This window comes from Cebidichthys violaceus, unplaced genomic scaffold (assembly GCF_023349555.1).
Source record: "Cebidichthys violaceus isolate CVI_PGR_0920_01 unplaced genomic scaffold, fCebVio1.0.p SCAF_21, whole genome shotgun sequence".
NCBI classification, from domain to species: Eukaryota; Metazoa; Chordata; class Actinopteri; order Perciformes; family Stichaeidae; genus Cebidichthys; species Cebidichthys violaceus.
This window is the reverse complement of record NW_027176384.1, coordinates 4,989,589-5,005,646: the sequence shown is the minus strand read 5'-3', so window position 1 is coordinate 5,005,646 and position 16,058 is coordinate 4,989,589. Positions and strand designations below refer to the sequence as shown.

The window sequence follows — 16,058 nt, the reverse complement described above, 5'->3', positions numbered from 1 at the left end:
TTTAAATATGCACATTTCAATCCGTGCCTACATCAAACATTTCTACAATATACTTTGATCCTTAGCACCCAAAATGTGATGTTTAATTTATGTATTTATCCCTTGGACAGGATTCAGGAAACTTCTCAGCGTTGCTTCAGACTTGTAATTGCCCTATTTGATGGAAGCTAATGGATGATTGTTTACTCCACTGTAGCTAGCGTTACCTCCCAACAGTGGTGGTCCATCAGGGCCTTCAAGGCCTTCTCTGCTGGCCTAAACAGAATCACAAAGTTATAGCTATTTTATAATTTAATAATTTTTCATAAATACACTACATGTATTATAATGTATACAAATATTTTTACCATTATCTTATTTTCTCATTGCACAGCTACTGTCTTCCTCTATTTCTCTGCTTCCAGCCTGCAGCTCTGCTTCCAGCACAGCTTGTTTTAAGTAGAGCTTTTATCCAACCAGATTTCACCTCTATGCTGTCTCTAGGTAAGAAGAGAGGCCTTCAGACTCACAAGTGAATGCCTTTACAGTTTAAGTAAATGGGGACGATATTGTTGATTGTCATAGTCTTCAACCAATCAGATCTTTAGTTTGACATGTTGGGCGTATTCTTTGACGTGCCAGAGCCTGCTAGCTGGTCTACAAGTACATCATCATTAACGTGCAGCTCAGTATTAAGGTCAGCGCTGCAGTAAGTTGCAGCGTGCGCTGTGATTGGTCAGTGGGCGATCATGTGACTATTGTGAAATGAAACTTAAGGTAGCCACCAGAGCTTAGTTGGAGTAGAAGAGTTCAAATTGAAAGATATGGAAGAAACGGTACCGAATGGTTTAATATGTGTATTGTTACACCCCTAGAAACAAATAATAACCGTAGCTGTGGCGTCATAATGAGGTTATTAGGAGGTGGGACAGCACTGAAGGCCCAGGTATAAAATGCACGGCCCGCCACTGCCTCCCAAGTCCACCTGCAAAGTTCAGGTCTCACAGGTTTGTTGCAGAAATTCCGATTCTCTTTTCAGCTGTCAGATGAGAATCCAGTGTTAGAGGCGAGTTTTTAGGAGGACGCGGTGAGGATGGGCGAGTTTTCTCGATGGCTCTCACTGGAGTTCAGTGTCTTCGGCTCCTCCACAGTGCAGCCTTTCATCAGTATTTTTGGACTCCGTCTAACCCGGTCTCTGCCCTGCAATATCCAGCCTTCTTTATTGGGCCTGTCCCGTTGACTCTGAGTCTAGACGCAGTGCAAGTAGACTGGAAAAACGCTCGCCGTCACGTCCCCAGACACATTTCTCTCCATCACTCTCGCTTCCTCGGAGAGAGGAAAAGTCCCCCCCTCCCCCTCCGGCCCTTCTTCCTTCTTGTTCTTTTCCAACTTTCTTAACCCAAATGGGGTCGGTTACAAAGCGACCCGTCACCGTCATGCCATCAGCTCTCTGTTGTCTCTGCCTTTGACTCGGCCAGTGGACTGAAACTGCTGTCACTCCAAATCCATTAGGAATGGGTCATAAATACAGTTGTCAGCCGCTGGTATTCCCCCCCCCCCCCCCCACACACACACACACACACACACACACACACACACACATTTCTCCCTAGTTGGAAGATCTGTGTTAATTAGGGAAGCTAATTGGCACCTAGCTCAAAGAGTGCAGCAGCAGAGTGGAGGGGTGCTGTTGACGCTCAGCTTAAAAAGAGCATTTAGAAGAGCTGCGATGAAGGCCCCCCAAGACTTTCCGAGCATGATATGAGTGTAGAAAAGTTCCTGCAGCGTCCCCGTCAACGCAATGTCTCGTGTTCCCCTCCCAACAACAAAAGGCTGTAGGGGAAAGTGAGGGAAAAAAGGTTGCGTCCCTTCACTGATCTTGACAAGTCTCTCTTTAGGCGACGTTTCTTCTTCCCGGGTACAAAGCCACTCCTCGCACTCTGAGCTTCTTTGAATGCACACTGCAAATTGGCAGGGTCCGCCTCGACCTTGCAGCGACCGGTGAGCACCAAGTGTCCTGCAGCAATGGCTTTTTTTTTTTTTTCTTCTTATTCTTTTTCTGCTCCATGTCAGTGCCAAACAATAGAATTCAGGAGCATAAGGAACAAAGTCATAGGGAATTGGAAAGTCCGGGGCCATTTGTTAACTTGTCTCGGGTCAAAAATAGCTGTTTGTGTTTTCTTTTTGCCCCGACCGGAAGTCCTGCAGGTTCACATATAAAACCTTCCCTGTTTTCCTTTTGTTTTCCTTCATTCGGGTCTCTCTCCAGCACGATGCTGCAGTCCGTCTGACAGCAGGTGTTCCACGGCCGTGCTCCTAATACAGATGTTTTCAAAATCCCAACTTGAACTTTTTGCCCAGATTCTCATGGGTCTCCTACTCTATAGTCTGGAGTTTAAGACCTCTTTGTTCCTTATTTTAGGCACTAACACTACTCGTTTTTTGGTTACCTCTTGCCTCATTTTCTCCTCTTGAACACACAAGAGGGGGGGGGGCTGAGAAAGTGGAAAGGCTGTGAGAGATTGTGAGATTGTGACAGAGACAAAGAATACACATGCACCAGGAGACCCGTCCTGTTGCTCCATGTCGTAGAAGTGTGTTTCTGGCTGTGCCCGGTCTCCATGCATCTGTCAGGACGGGGCTATTTCCTGCTCAGCCGAGGCGGCTTCTTGGGTCGAAAAGCAAAAGAAGGAAATCCTGACCGAGCACCGACTGAATGAACTTTAGCCTCTGTTGCAACAGCTCCATATTACAGCCTGCTCAGAGAGTCAGGACGGACAGGAATGAAAACAAAAGAGAAAGCTCAGTTGAAGCAATGATGCCGCATTTTTCACTTTTTTCTGACACTGAAGATTCATGTATTGATCAATAAAAATAGCTGTTAGTTGCAGCCCTTGTAGCAATAGCAGTAGTCATATTAACAGAAATAGAAGTAGTCCTTGATTAATAGCCTCGTCTCAACACAAAAAACAAGCAACACATACAGTATGAAGGCGCAATCAATCAACAGAGCACAGGACCAATGGTCACAGTGACACACGAGGCAGGAATGAGCAACTCACATACAAGGAGAAGACACATGCAGTGAAGCCACCCTCTGTGGACCCCGTGACTCAGCAGCAGTCACCTGTGATTCAGGGCCGAGTCACAGTCCCAGGGCCCCATATGTTTAGCACATCGGCACCACATTTACAGTAAATGTCGGGGCTGACAGAGTGCAAGCGGCCAAGCTAACCATACCGCCTTTTAACCCGTGTTTTTACATTGCGTTTGATGTGTTACATAAGCAGTAAGTTACTGGAACTCCCTGTCTGCTAGCAGAGGTGAGTCTGGATAGGATCGGTTGTCATTCTCAGTGATGATGAGTTTCTGTGAGGACTGTTGTCACGATATCTGTTGCAGAGTCGATGTGGAAACGTTTGTAATTGTTCATAACCGATCTCCTTTGTAAAGTACTTTTTACCAGGTTTTGATTTAATTTCTCCTGCGGTTCAAAAAAGGTTAATCAAATTAAATGACAGATAAGATGAATGATTTTAGATCAGGATATACCAATAGACTGTATGTAAGAATTGGACGTAGTCACCGTGACGTCACCCATTGGTTTGTGGTCTGTGGTTTTGATGCCTTCGAGTTTGGCATTTTGTTCATTGCCATCTTGGTTTTCTGCAACCAGAAGTGACACGAGAGGTTGGAGCTGAGTACAAAGACATTTGTAGGTGACCAAAATGTTACAATTACCTTTCATGAACTGAAAACACACTGAGAAAGGGTTAAAGTTATAAGACGAAAACACAGACAACACCCAGACTGGACAACACGGTGGTAGCGATCTGTCAATCACAAGTGCTTTATGGTCTATTTGACTCTAAATGGACGATAATTTACTAAATGAACATCATGCTATATTGAAGAGAACTAGAGCATAAACTAATTTTTTACAATGTTTACTGAGGTAATAAATCAAGTAAATGTATTGACTTCTATACAATCATACTTTTTTTTGCAACCAGAGGTGGTGCCTCCTGATAGCCATTAGAGAGAATGCAGGTTTAATGCACTTCAACATTGGCTCCACTTTTCAGAACCTTACTGGGATACAGCGGTTATCCTGCGTACAGCTCAGGTAGTGGCTCATTATAAGCCTGCAATCAGCAGCTAAGTCTGCTGCTGTCGTGCACAGTGACATCAGATTCATGATTGAGGATAACTCATAAACGCAGAGCAATCCGATTTGTCTGAGCTGGTAGAGCCACAGTAAACACCCTGGGGGATTAATGGCACTATTACTTGAATGAGTCAATTAATGATCAAGCACATTTTATTTCTGGTCTGCAGGTCCCTCTACTGGTGCAGGCACAGAACTGGCAACCCAGCCTTGGCTGGTAACCATGATGCTCTGGCATGGCGTGGAGGTTTTATTTACCGGTGGATGATGATTTAGGTTGTGAAATGGGTTTGTGTGGGATTCTGGCAACGTGCCCATCTACTTGGCAACCCACGTATCCGTGTGTTTATATGATTCTGCAGAAGTTTTACTTTCTGCTGAATTATTTTGATGTCTTCTGGCTTCATGCTTTACTTAAATTAAGTTAAACTTTTCTTTTAAGGTGTTTAAAGATACAGGAAATTGTGAAGGCAGGTATTGATTTGTGTAAAAAAGCTATTAGTGATACCACGGAGCTCTGTGCACATTCTGACATTGAAGAAGACCTTCAGTGAAGTGAAGGTCTGACCCCGAGCACCATTAGACAGCCAATGAGGTCCATTCAGTCCCCAACCCCTGAGGGTCAGGACCCCAATCTCCCCCTGATTGGTTCACACTCAGCAACACACACACACACACACACACACACACACACACACACACACACACACACACACACACACACACACACACCTCCTGTTGCCTCCACCGAGTTCACCTCTTCTGTATGCTGCTGTTTAAATTAAGTGATGAGTGTAGATGGGTGTGATGAGGGCGCAGAGGTCATGGAGGTCTGCAGTGTGCAGACGACTCTCTCCCATGGGGGGAGACAGGGAGAACAGTAGGGGAGACAGGGGCGTGATGAGCCAGACTTTGCTTCCATGAAGCGGTGAACAAAATGATTTATATGGTTACTGATATAGGAAGAGTCTCTGGTTTCCATAACTCTGTGGAGGAGAGCATACGAGAGAAAGGAAGTGGTTTCTAAATGTAACTTAGTGTTTGAGGCCTCAAATGTACCAGTGTGGTCATAAACTCTGAATTATTGTGGACTTGAGTTGATTAAGAAAATTATTTTGGTTAAAATATCTCCTTCTAATACAATTTTATTCCCATTGATTACCATCTTCATTAAGTATGCGTAGCACTTGTTGCTTGAAATGAATGCCACATGCTTTGTTGTAGCAGAGTGGACGCCTTCTCACCTCTTCCTGCCCTATGCTGTCACCTTTCACCTAGCCGTGACCCAACCTCATTTGGTCGTGTATAATGTGAGAAGCATTAAGTTCAAAGGGTGCAAAAGAAGATTGATATTGCGCTTTCATAAAGTTGGGATAATTGCGGGAGACAGATTTAAACCACCATCGACTCAGCATGGGCCGAAATATACAGACTTTTGTTCTGAAAACACACTAGAGCAGGGGTGAAGTTTTATTCTGCAGCGAGGCGCGGTCAAACTAAAAGTTTATTTTTTAGCAGCGAAATGCGAAGTCAACACTGACCTGAGTTACAAAGAATTTCTTCTCGCCTGAAACACATGAACACGCCTCCCAGTTGCATTTTCAACGTTAGTCCCTGGTATGGACCCTACATTTCCCATAATTCAACTCAACACAGTCTCTATGTCCCCATCACAACTTCATGCCAACCTCGTTGACATCATCAGAGTTACTTTTTCCAGATTTGACAAAGATTTTTTCCCAGAACCACAGACCACATCATGACCCTATCACAGTTTAAATAATACCCTTTATGGCGAGTTATTTAATAGTGATGTGTAAAGTTGATAGTGATACCCTTTAATTAACTTTTTTTTTCCCTAAATCTCTATCTTTTGTGCAGCGTTAGAACGATCTCTAAAAGTGAGCAATGAAAGCCTTTAAAGGGGCATTTCCTTCGTTCTGATTGTCAGTAATGTGTTCCTTTAAGGTCTGGTTTATAGGTTATGGCTGCAGAGAACACAGGGAAATATGCCTCATTACTAACCAAAGAGCCAAAGCCGCTCTGCATTTGAAGTGGCCGGCCGCTCTGGCTTTCGCTCTCAAACAGCGATTCACAGATGATGTTCGAATGACTCATTAAGTTCATTGGTACTGATACACCAACCCCCCCCCCCCCCCCCCCCCCAGTGCCCTTTCTCTGCCAACAGCAACAGCTCCACAGAATCTGCTGCTGGATGAGGACACTGAGGGTCAGTGTGGTGGAGCCCTCTGCTGGTTGCCGTGTGGAAGAGCATTTCATTCAGAGTGGATAAACAAGTGTCCTCTGCTGTCTTGAGGCTGACGAAGCCCAGTACGGGGCAGACCATCTTAAAGTAGCTCTCTCACATTCTCACCTATTGTATTGTCCTTGAAAAAACTTGTCAAATGAAACTAACCTCTGGCATATTTATCACATCACTGCATAAACACCAGTTAGAGAAAGCACAGGACATTAATAAATATGAGGGTGACGTGACTTACAGAATGTTTAGCACCTTATAATAAAGAAACACTTAAATTTTAACTTTATTGATGGATAGAAACTGTCAAAAACTACGGAAACAACATACAACTTAAGCGTCTCTTTAACAATAAACAAGAGTGTTAATCAGGTAGAGCTGGACTTTATAGAGAAAAAAACAAACAAACATCTAAACTGATAAATAAAGGAGACCGGATGATTGATTTCACGGACTTCACGAAACGACTTCCATCCACAGTAAAAACGAAATGACACCCTCTCCCGTTCAAGCACCAGCTCATCAATACTGGACCAAAACAAGCAGCAGTTAAGTGGCTGGGCGTAGCGTCGCTGGCCTGTCCTCAGCCTCTGAGAGGATTCGTAATAAGAAAAGAAAAAAAAACTCTCAGGCTCCTGGCAGTCTGGCCGGCACCCAATCAAAAACCCATTAATCTAGCGATCTCCATTAATTTGTTTCTCAACAAGCAGATGGCAGAAGCCGATTGAAACCAAACAGACAAGTGCTGTACGCTGCATGTAGATGGGCTTTTTTTTCACACAAACAACAAATACACCCAACGGGGCTGATACCTGATCAGGATCGTAGCAGTTGGCGAGCCGTTGATAGCTTTGTGGGTTTAGAACACAGTGTTTGCCAGAAGCTCGGGGCTGTAAATATGAGTTTATCAACGAAGCGCTGCATAGGCCTGATTACAACCATCGTGTTCTTATTTCTCTGTTATTTACATTTGATAAAATGGTTGTTTCACTGCAAATGAAATCTATTTTATCAGCACGACTGTTCAGAGAGGGTGGCTTATTGTGGCAAAAGCAACAGTCGCTGCTGTGAGTGAAAGTGCCTCCAAATCAGGCTCAACTGGAGCCTGTAAAAGCCGACAGAACCACAACTACTCAAACCCAGCTGCTGACTCATCCTGATATAATGAACAGCAAGCCAGTCTGATGCTGTGAGGAAGTGTGACTGACCTGTACAGGCCGCCGGTGAGTCAGTGTCCTCGTGATTTGTTTTTTTAGTTGGAATCAGTTCTGGAAAATATTTCCAATGATAAGGATTTGTTTTGTGTGCATCCGTAGTTGTGCATTCCTGGCAGGGCGTCTCGCAGGGACAGCTAATGACACGGCCTGCCTGCTTGCCCCCTGATTTCTTTGTGTGTGTGTGTGTGTGTGTGTGTGTGTTTTGGGAGTGGGTGGAGCCTGCAGAGGTATAAAGGAATGATTACAGAGCCCCGCGGCGTCCCAGAATAGATGGGGGTCAGCCGGAAGCCCCTGGGGAGCTTGTTAAGGCCGCCATCCGCCGCCTCCGAGCAAGAGAGGTTACAGCGAGGCGATGCAATGTGTGATCTGAGCCTGTGGAAGGAGCTCATCTTGTGAGCTAGCGACTAATTAGCGCGGGGCTCTCCACAGGCTCCTCTGGTCGTCTGAATGTCACCCAAATATCTGCTGGCTATTTATATTAGCTGCTAGAGCTACATGTCTTTCTCTTTTTCTTTATTTCAAGTGGCCAGAGCAGACCTAGATCTGAGATCATAACTTGTTATTATGTAGTTTTTTTCTGGATAGGGATTTTGGGTGTGAGAGTCTTGCGAGGTCGTGTGTGGCTGCCAGTGTGTATGCACGTGCGCGCGCTCCTCACCAGCCGCGTGGTGGAAGCGTCTGGCTCACAGGCCACAGCGAGCCAGACGCTGCCTCACACACTGCGGTTACCTTGGTGAGGTGAGATGCTGCAAAAGTCTTGTAAACCTTGCTGTGTGGATGCAGTGGGGGTGTGTGTGTGTGTGTGTGTGTGTGTGTGTGTGTGTGTGTGTGTGTGTGTGTGTGTGTGTGTGTGTGTGTGTGTGAGACTGTTTGAGCATCTGCTGCAGTCTACATGTCTATTCTATGAGGACAGAGATGATCGCTTGAACACACCGCTGTGGTTTATGGGAGTTCTAATATTTTTATCTCAGTGATAAAACATCCTGTAGAGGGGAGGACATTAAATAATAGTGACAGAATGAAATTATTAAAAAAATGTACAATATATGACCAAAGTTTATACATGATGAAAAATGTATGACAGATATTTTGTTAGAGCACAGTATAGATTAAAAACATTAATGAGATGAGGACAAGCGCCTTGCCAAATGCCTTTATTTCTACAAAATAAAGGCATTCATGCTTGAACTTGAACTTTACGTTGTAAATATTACTTCATGATTGATATTTTATGAGGTAATGCTGACATGATCGTAAAGCACTCTGGGAGTAACGATGCCACATTACTGTCGTAGAATCTAACAATTCTTTATTTAAAGCTATATTTTGTGACTTTAGTAAAAAAATCACTTTTTATTATATTTCCTCAAACTGTCATGATAAACAATATTATAATCTGTAAAAACATCTGGTTCGCCTGCCTCCTCCTAGTACTCCTAATGGCTTTTGCAAGATTCCAAGTCGCCTGAAGAAAAACAACCAATCAGAGCCGAGGAGCCTCTAACGCAGCTGTCAATCAAGTTCTTTTTTATCAAAGATACCTACTGTAGCTTTAAATATACACAATTTTAAAAAACTTTAATACAACTCCTGGAATGCACCGTGCAAGTCCGACTGATTTAACAGTATCAGACTGTGAATCGTTCACAGCGTATTCTCACAAACCTATACTCTTGAGTTACATTATCTTCCTTTAAATGTTTTCATAATGGATTGCCAAAATGATTATGGAAGCTTTTCTCATATTTTCGTCTTTTCTTTTTCACCGCCTCACCTCTGTGTTTTATAGCTGTGCGACTACGTAAATGACCCGTTGGACCTAGAGGCGCTCTACGTCCTCTGGTCTTCCGGTTTTGGGTCGGGGATTTGAAGATGTGCATCACATAAACAGAAACCAGACGCTGAATCCTGGTGTCGGTTTGCCGACGCTCCAGCAACCCTGCTCCGTACATTTTCATCGAACAGGTTTGAGGTCAGCGGGAAATTGAGGCGTTGATGCTGACGTTCACAGTCATGAGGTTACAAAGTACTTTTGTACTTAGTAGTAAAATAATGGAAAGCTGCTACATGCAATAGTTCTTCTGTGTGCTATCTTAAAAATGTTGCTGCTGTGGCAAACGATTGTCTGTAATTGCCGCTTGTAACCACTGACGGTTTATCAAATTGGTCAACAAACACATCTGTCTTTCATTCCTGTCCGCCTGCTGCTGTCTGTCTCCAAGTTGTCTTCTGCTCGTATGTCTTCTAACTGTTTTGGAGCTGTCATTTCTTTTCTTTTTTTCCCTCTCTCTCTCTGTCCGTCCCCTCTTTCTTTCTCCCTCTCTTCACTCTTTGGCCTTCGGTCTCTTGCGTTGACTGACGCGTGCAAGCGCGTCCAACACGGCTCGTGTGTCCAAACTTCTCCCCGACGTGCAATTATGTCAATTTCTGCTCTGGGATTTCCCCTGAGAACACGAAGTGGCTTTGGCAGAGCGAGGGCGTGAGCAAACGATGAGCGAATGTGTCAGTTTTTAGCAGCGTGAGCTTCTCCCTCCTGCTATCTGCTGATCTTAGTGGAGTCATTTGGCCTGAGACCAGCCTGGAAGCTAGAAGGCACTGGTTTAAATCCATCGAGAGCCCACGGGCAAGGCACCTGCTTGTCCGGAGCTGCTCAATGACATATCACTTTTACAAATGTGTGCAGCAGGACCTTGAAGGCAGCATGATGATCCGTTTTCTTTGGAAGAAATAAGCCAAACAAACACTTAATAGGCTCTGTGAGTAAGAGTTTGGCTCTGGAGTCAAAGGAGCTTTCTTCTGGAAAGAGAAATCAGAGTGAATCGGTGTGCCACGGTTTAACCCTAACGGGCATTAATTGATTGCTCACATCCATTCATTCTACGTTCCATCTGTTTGTTGCGCTTGATTAGTGTTTTATCACTGTGTGCTTCATCGCAGCTGTAAACACAACCGGACGGATCTGTAGCCGAACACTAGACTGCTGGCACGGCAACAAACGCGCTCGCCGCTCATCGCACTCACATCCCTCCAGATTTGCAGTCCATCGCCGCCTCTTCAAAAAAAAAAAAAAAAGTTGCGGATAACGCTGTCACGTAAATAGAGTTCTTACTCTTGATCCCTCCTCGCCGGCGCCAGGCCGCGAAGGGAAACTTGGAGTGTGTGATTTGTATATCGAGCGGCGTAAACTCCCCGCTCGGGTGTTTGCGAGATTGGAGTGGGGCCACACGTTGGATAGCTGCCATTACCTCAGGATTAGGTGGGTTTGAGAGGAGGCCTCTCTTCTCCGCCCCCAGGACAAGATAATGATGGTTTCTAAAGGGAACAGAGATGTGTCAGACTTATCCCAGGAAACACCAGAAAAGGTTTATATAGTGGAAATGGCTTCCAGGTGCCCCCATAATGTAGCGAGACACTGATAGTTGTGTGCATCCCCCCCAAACAACTCATGGTTATCTTTCATTTTGACCTCTTCTTCACTGGAAGCAGCAGATGCTCACAGTAAGATATCTCTACCATGAGGCAACTCATCTGTTGTACTGACCCAAGAGGAACGCATCCACGCTTTTGTTTTCTCTACAGTTTTCCATTGGCTGCTCAGCTGTCCAATTACACCAGCTTTACTTTTATTTAAAAACTCAGCAGCCCACCACAGTCCTCCTTCACTGGCTCCCAATTTACAAAGTACCACAAGGCCTTGAGCCGCAACGTGGATGATCTACCCAACTTTCAAGCCTGAAAGTTTAACTTCAACTCTGTTATTTAAAGCCTCCGCTCCACTTAAAAATGCCTTTTGCATATTGCTACTTGAATGTGTGACCTTCACTGTTGAAGAATGCAGAGTTTGATGCTAGAATGCTGATTTCACTGTCATCGGTCGGTGGAGGAAAGTTTCTCTGTGCTGCAACTGAGATCTGAGCGTTCGCACCAGCATGACTTTGTGTAACTAGTTTGGAGGCCAACATAATAAAATAACATGAAATCACACATTGATATTCAAAGCAGTATGTTTGTATATCATAAAATGTAGAGGGGGTCTTTTACTGCATTATTCATGTAGATCCCAACTTGTACTTTTTTTGCTAAATTTGTTCTTACTTCTGTGGTTCTTCCCAAACACCACATGTCAGTTGGACAGAACAGCCAGTACAGTTTTTATGTTGAGCTTCACTTCCTGTGCGCATTTTTTTTTAATGTATTTTTTTGTCTCTACCACCCTTCCATAAAACTTCATGCCATTCCATCCTGGCTGCCTCCATCACTCCTGGTTTGTCATGACCCTGGAGACGAGGAGAATCAGGGAGGAAGCTCCATCACATCACTGCTCCATTGATTTGGCTCATCGCTTGTTTTGTTTTTTTAAGTTAACTCAGCTTTTACGTCGTGTTTAATTACATTTAGGATCCACGCGGGAGCGGCGCACCACCCGTGCCAAGTCTGGGTTTGTTTTCCGAGTCAGTGCAGCCACATAGGAGACGTTCCTCTTGGTTTTTTAAAACAGCATTGCACAGCTAAACGTCCTCCCAGCGATTGTATGCTTGCACAAACCCCTTGAAAGCATTTAAGCTCTTAATTCATTAGACTTTGTTGGAATGAAGCCCTGATTAAAGAGCCCATACATCAGCAGTCACTCAGTGGAGGCACATTGATGAACACAGGGAGTCCTGCACAGTTTGACTTCCTCCTCCTCTCACTCCTCTCAGAGTCTCTCTCTCTCTCTCTCTCTCTCTCTCTCTCTCTCTCTCTCTCTCTCTCTATCTCTCTCTCTCTCTCTCTCTCTCTCCCTCTCCCTCCCTCCTTTCACCCGGCTCCCCCCGGAGGCTCAACCGCGCCACTGCAGCCTCTGCCAATAACACCTGCGTAGCTGTAGTCACTGCATTGTGATCAGGACTGTTGGAGGCAGTTTATCGACTCCAGGGTGAGAGCTGTTTTGTTGTGAGCGGCGCTGAAGGGGGAGAGATCTGCACGGAGGAGGAGAGGAAAATATACTTCATCAGTAAGGATAACACCAGCTGAGAGACCGGACTTCTGCTCATTGATGCTTTCTGCAGAAAGAAGAAAAGGGTGGGCAAGTGGAGGGGGTGTGTGTGTGTGTGTTTGCTTGTGTATGAGTAGCTGTTAAATGTGTATAGATTGTCTGTGCGCGTTGACTCATCCAGCATGCGCGTCTCCATAATGTCAGTCATCACAGCTGGAGTTTGGCGTTGAAGCTGATGTTTTGCCTCTGTTGTAGACTGGGATTGATGGAGAGAGAGAGGGAGGGAGGGAGGGAGAGGAGAGAGAGAGAGGTTAACGGGTGCAGGAGGCTGATGACAGACTGAAACTCTGAGCGCCAGTGAGGAGTCGCAAAGAGAGCAGATCAGTGAGTTGCTTTTGATGTCTGTGCTTTGTCAGAAAGCTAAGGGAGAAGAGGAGACCAGAGAGTGAGTGAGGGGGGGGGGGGGGGCAAGAGGTCCCAGGTCAGGTTCAAACCCAGGACATCACACTTACACGTGCATGCTCCGAAGAGATTCTTAATCACCTGAGCTCTATTGACTCTTTTTCTTGCAATGTTTCAAACTGGAGTTCAGAAAAACATCCAGATCTAGAAGTTGGTGGCTTGAAGGCAGATTTCTTCAGATTAACCGGCAAGGTTTTTTTTTGGTCCAATTTAATTTTGTTTCAACCAAAAGAAATATGAATCAATAGAGCAGACTGAGGTTTTTAGAGCAATGAAAGCAACCAAAAAGCGGTCAAAGAGCCAAAGAGCTCAGCTGTCAGAAAGTCTGGTAAGCAGGGTTTAAAAGTTGTGAACTTTAACATTCTGTGATGGGACTTGTTGGAACATGGTGGAGTAAGTCTTTGTTGGATGTCACCATCGTTTTGTTAAACACCTTCAGATGCCCGTGTGATCCTTTCTAGATTCTTTACGGAGGCTTTGTTCCATTCAATGAGACGAGTGTTTGCAGACAGACAGAGTGTTTGCTCAGAGCGGGATTTTAAAGTGGTCTCAGTTTACCTTCCTGTGATTGTCATTCTGTGTGAAGCTAGCTTTGTTTCGCCGCGGTGAACGCCACAATAAAGCAAACTTTTTGACCTCTGGGCCAGACAGCGCAGAGAGCGCCGAGCCCTGGAGATGTGTCTTTATTGGAGTCAGATCCCTCCAGGAACTGCAGCAGATGCGCAGGCAGCTGGCTATTTTAGCCACAAATTAGCCCAGATTGAATTCATCCGTCGGGGTATCTGGCCCGCTCCCCGCCTCCTCTGGAGGAAGTGATCGAAAGGCCTCTCTGATTTTTCCCAGAGACGTGAAGTGCCTTTCCATCAAAACCCTCCTCGTCTTCGTCCCAGGTCTCTGATGAACCTCGTTCTTCAGCAGCTTGTCTTCAAGCCTTTGTGGACTCCCCCGCAGCCTGATATGTGACTGTAGCTGTCAGCAGGAGGAGCAGCAGCACATACACCCTTAATTCCTCCGCACTTTTCTCCATCCTCCTGCCCTCCCGTTTGTTTACTTGCCCCCCGATGGGATGCGGTTTGCATTTGCAGTGTGTGTGTTTTCCTGTGTGTGTGTGTGTGTGTGTGTGTGTGTGTGTGTGTGTGTGTGTGTGTGAGAGAGAGAGCCCCTCGCATGTGTGTTTATTTGTATGCATGTGCATTTTTTGGGGGGGTTTTTTCTCGACTTTACGACTTCTCATCACGGAGAAAGTGGCCAAGGGAAACCACAACAGATGCAAAGTTCTGAGAGGCGGCGTCTTTCAAAGGAGCTCTTCCAAGAAAGAGAAAAGGAGCGGGAGAGGAACGCTTGTAATTACGGGGCGGTGTGAGGTAAACGAGGAGAAAACGGGATCATTTCATCGTGACAAACACATTTCATGAGGGGGATTCCTCGGGAAATGGCAACCATTGGAAGTGCTGAGGAGCCTGTTGTAGTTATAGAGACTTCATCTGCAGACAGAGATGTTAGAGTCCCACCACACAGTTTGACAGACAGGAAGTACAGCGTATAATACATCTGAATTAATTCTTCTTTTTAACACCCCCCACACTCGATGGAAGATCTCACATTTCTGAGGGGATTTTCACCAAAGCTCCTCACGCCTGCACTGCTTTTTCTTATTTTTTTATCCGGGGATAACAAGAAAAGTTTCCAGCAGCGGCGGAGCAGCAGTTAGTGTCTTTTTATGGGCTGGTGCAGCTTTTCGTTTGTTCCCAGAATCTCAATTCAGGCCTAACAGGAAGAAAAATGTTCCTCCACAGCCGTCTGAACCACTCCCCTTTCTAGTTCTCGTCATTTCCCGGGTCTGGTTCTCAGTGAGAGAGGTCTGGAAGGAAGGCGATTAGAGGGAAAAAACGTCAAACTTTTAGGGTCTATAAAACTACTTTGGGGTGCCAGCGTAACCAGGACGGAGGACGGCCCCTCAAACTTCAAAGCAGCTTGTTCGAGCCTCAAGGTCACGTGTGGAAAATGGAACCATCCACACACAACAATAATCAGATTCTCCAAGTAGATGCTGGGGTCCGCGGGGCCAAAATGTGGTTCACGTCTTTCAGCGCTCGGTGAAACCACAGCGGCTGTCGAGATCAGTCTGTCGACCGGCCCGGACAAAGCGCCACTTATCATCCAGTTCACGGGCTCTGATGACAGACGAAGTGGCCGCTAAGAGGTTTAGGTGACAATACAAAAGATTATCCGACATCTTCCGGTTTTAGAGGCACACCTGTTACAGCACACGTCTTCATTAAGACTTCATCATATGCAAAAGTAATTTGTTTGGTTCTTACTCTGCTTCGTCGTTCTTTTCCCATCGGTTTTCGGGTTCTTCAAAGTACTCTGTTAAAAAGAGGATGTCGTGTATTTGCCAGTGCAGGCTGTCACATTAACACCCATCTCACCTATGTTAATGTTTATGACTGTAGGCTTCAGGGGCAAAGCCAGAAACTGGTCTTTCATTCCCTTACAACCGTTTAACATACGCTATGTTGAAAATGCATGTGAACTCACACTTTGCCAATTGTAAAACCTTTAAAACGTTGTCACACACTCACACACACACACACACACACACACACACAGAAACATTGACAGGACGTCCTGTTGTGTCGTTGCAGATTTACACGGACTGGGCCAACCACTACCTGGCCAAGTCTGGCTGTCAGCGCCTCATCAAGGACCTGAGCCAGGACGTCACCGATGGAGTCCTGCTGGCACAGATCATCCAGATCATAGGTAGGCATCCGATCACACACACACACACACACAAACACAAACACACACACACACATCTGTGTCTGTCTCTCATCTGTTATCTGCTGCTGTGTCTTTTAATCTATCATCCGTCTCTCTCGTCTTCCTTCTACAGCTTTCTCTTTCACTTTCTGCTCAAGTGATTAAGCTCACACCTAAAGTTAATTCAATTGCAATAATTATTACTATTATTACATAATTACCGTGACAGAA

General features: G+C 45.3%; 1 protein-coding gene across 1 annotated transcript in view; it reads left to right on the top strand.

Annotated features, from left to right (window-relative positions):
- nav3 (neuron navigator 3) overlaps positions 1 to 16,058 on the top strand; it is a 235,654-nt gene that overhangs the window by 37,356 nt on the left and 182,240 nt on the right. Inside the window, exon 2 of the mRNA XM_068717037.1 lies at positions 15,710 to 15,827. Coding sequence (XP_068573138.1) covers positions 15,710 to 15,827 — 118 coding nt within the window. The remainder of the gene's footprint in view (positions 1 to 15,709; positions 15,828 to 16,058) is intronic.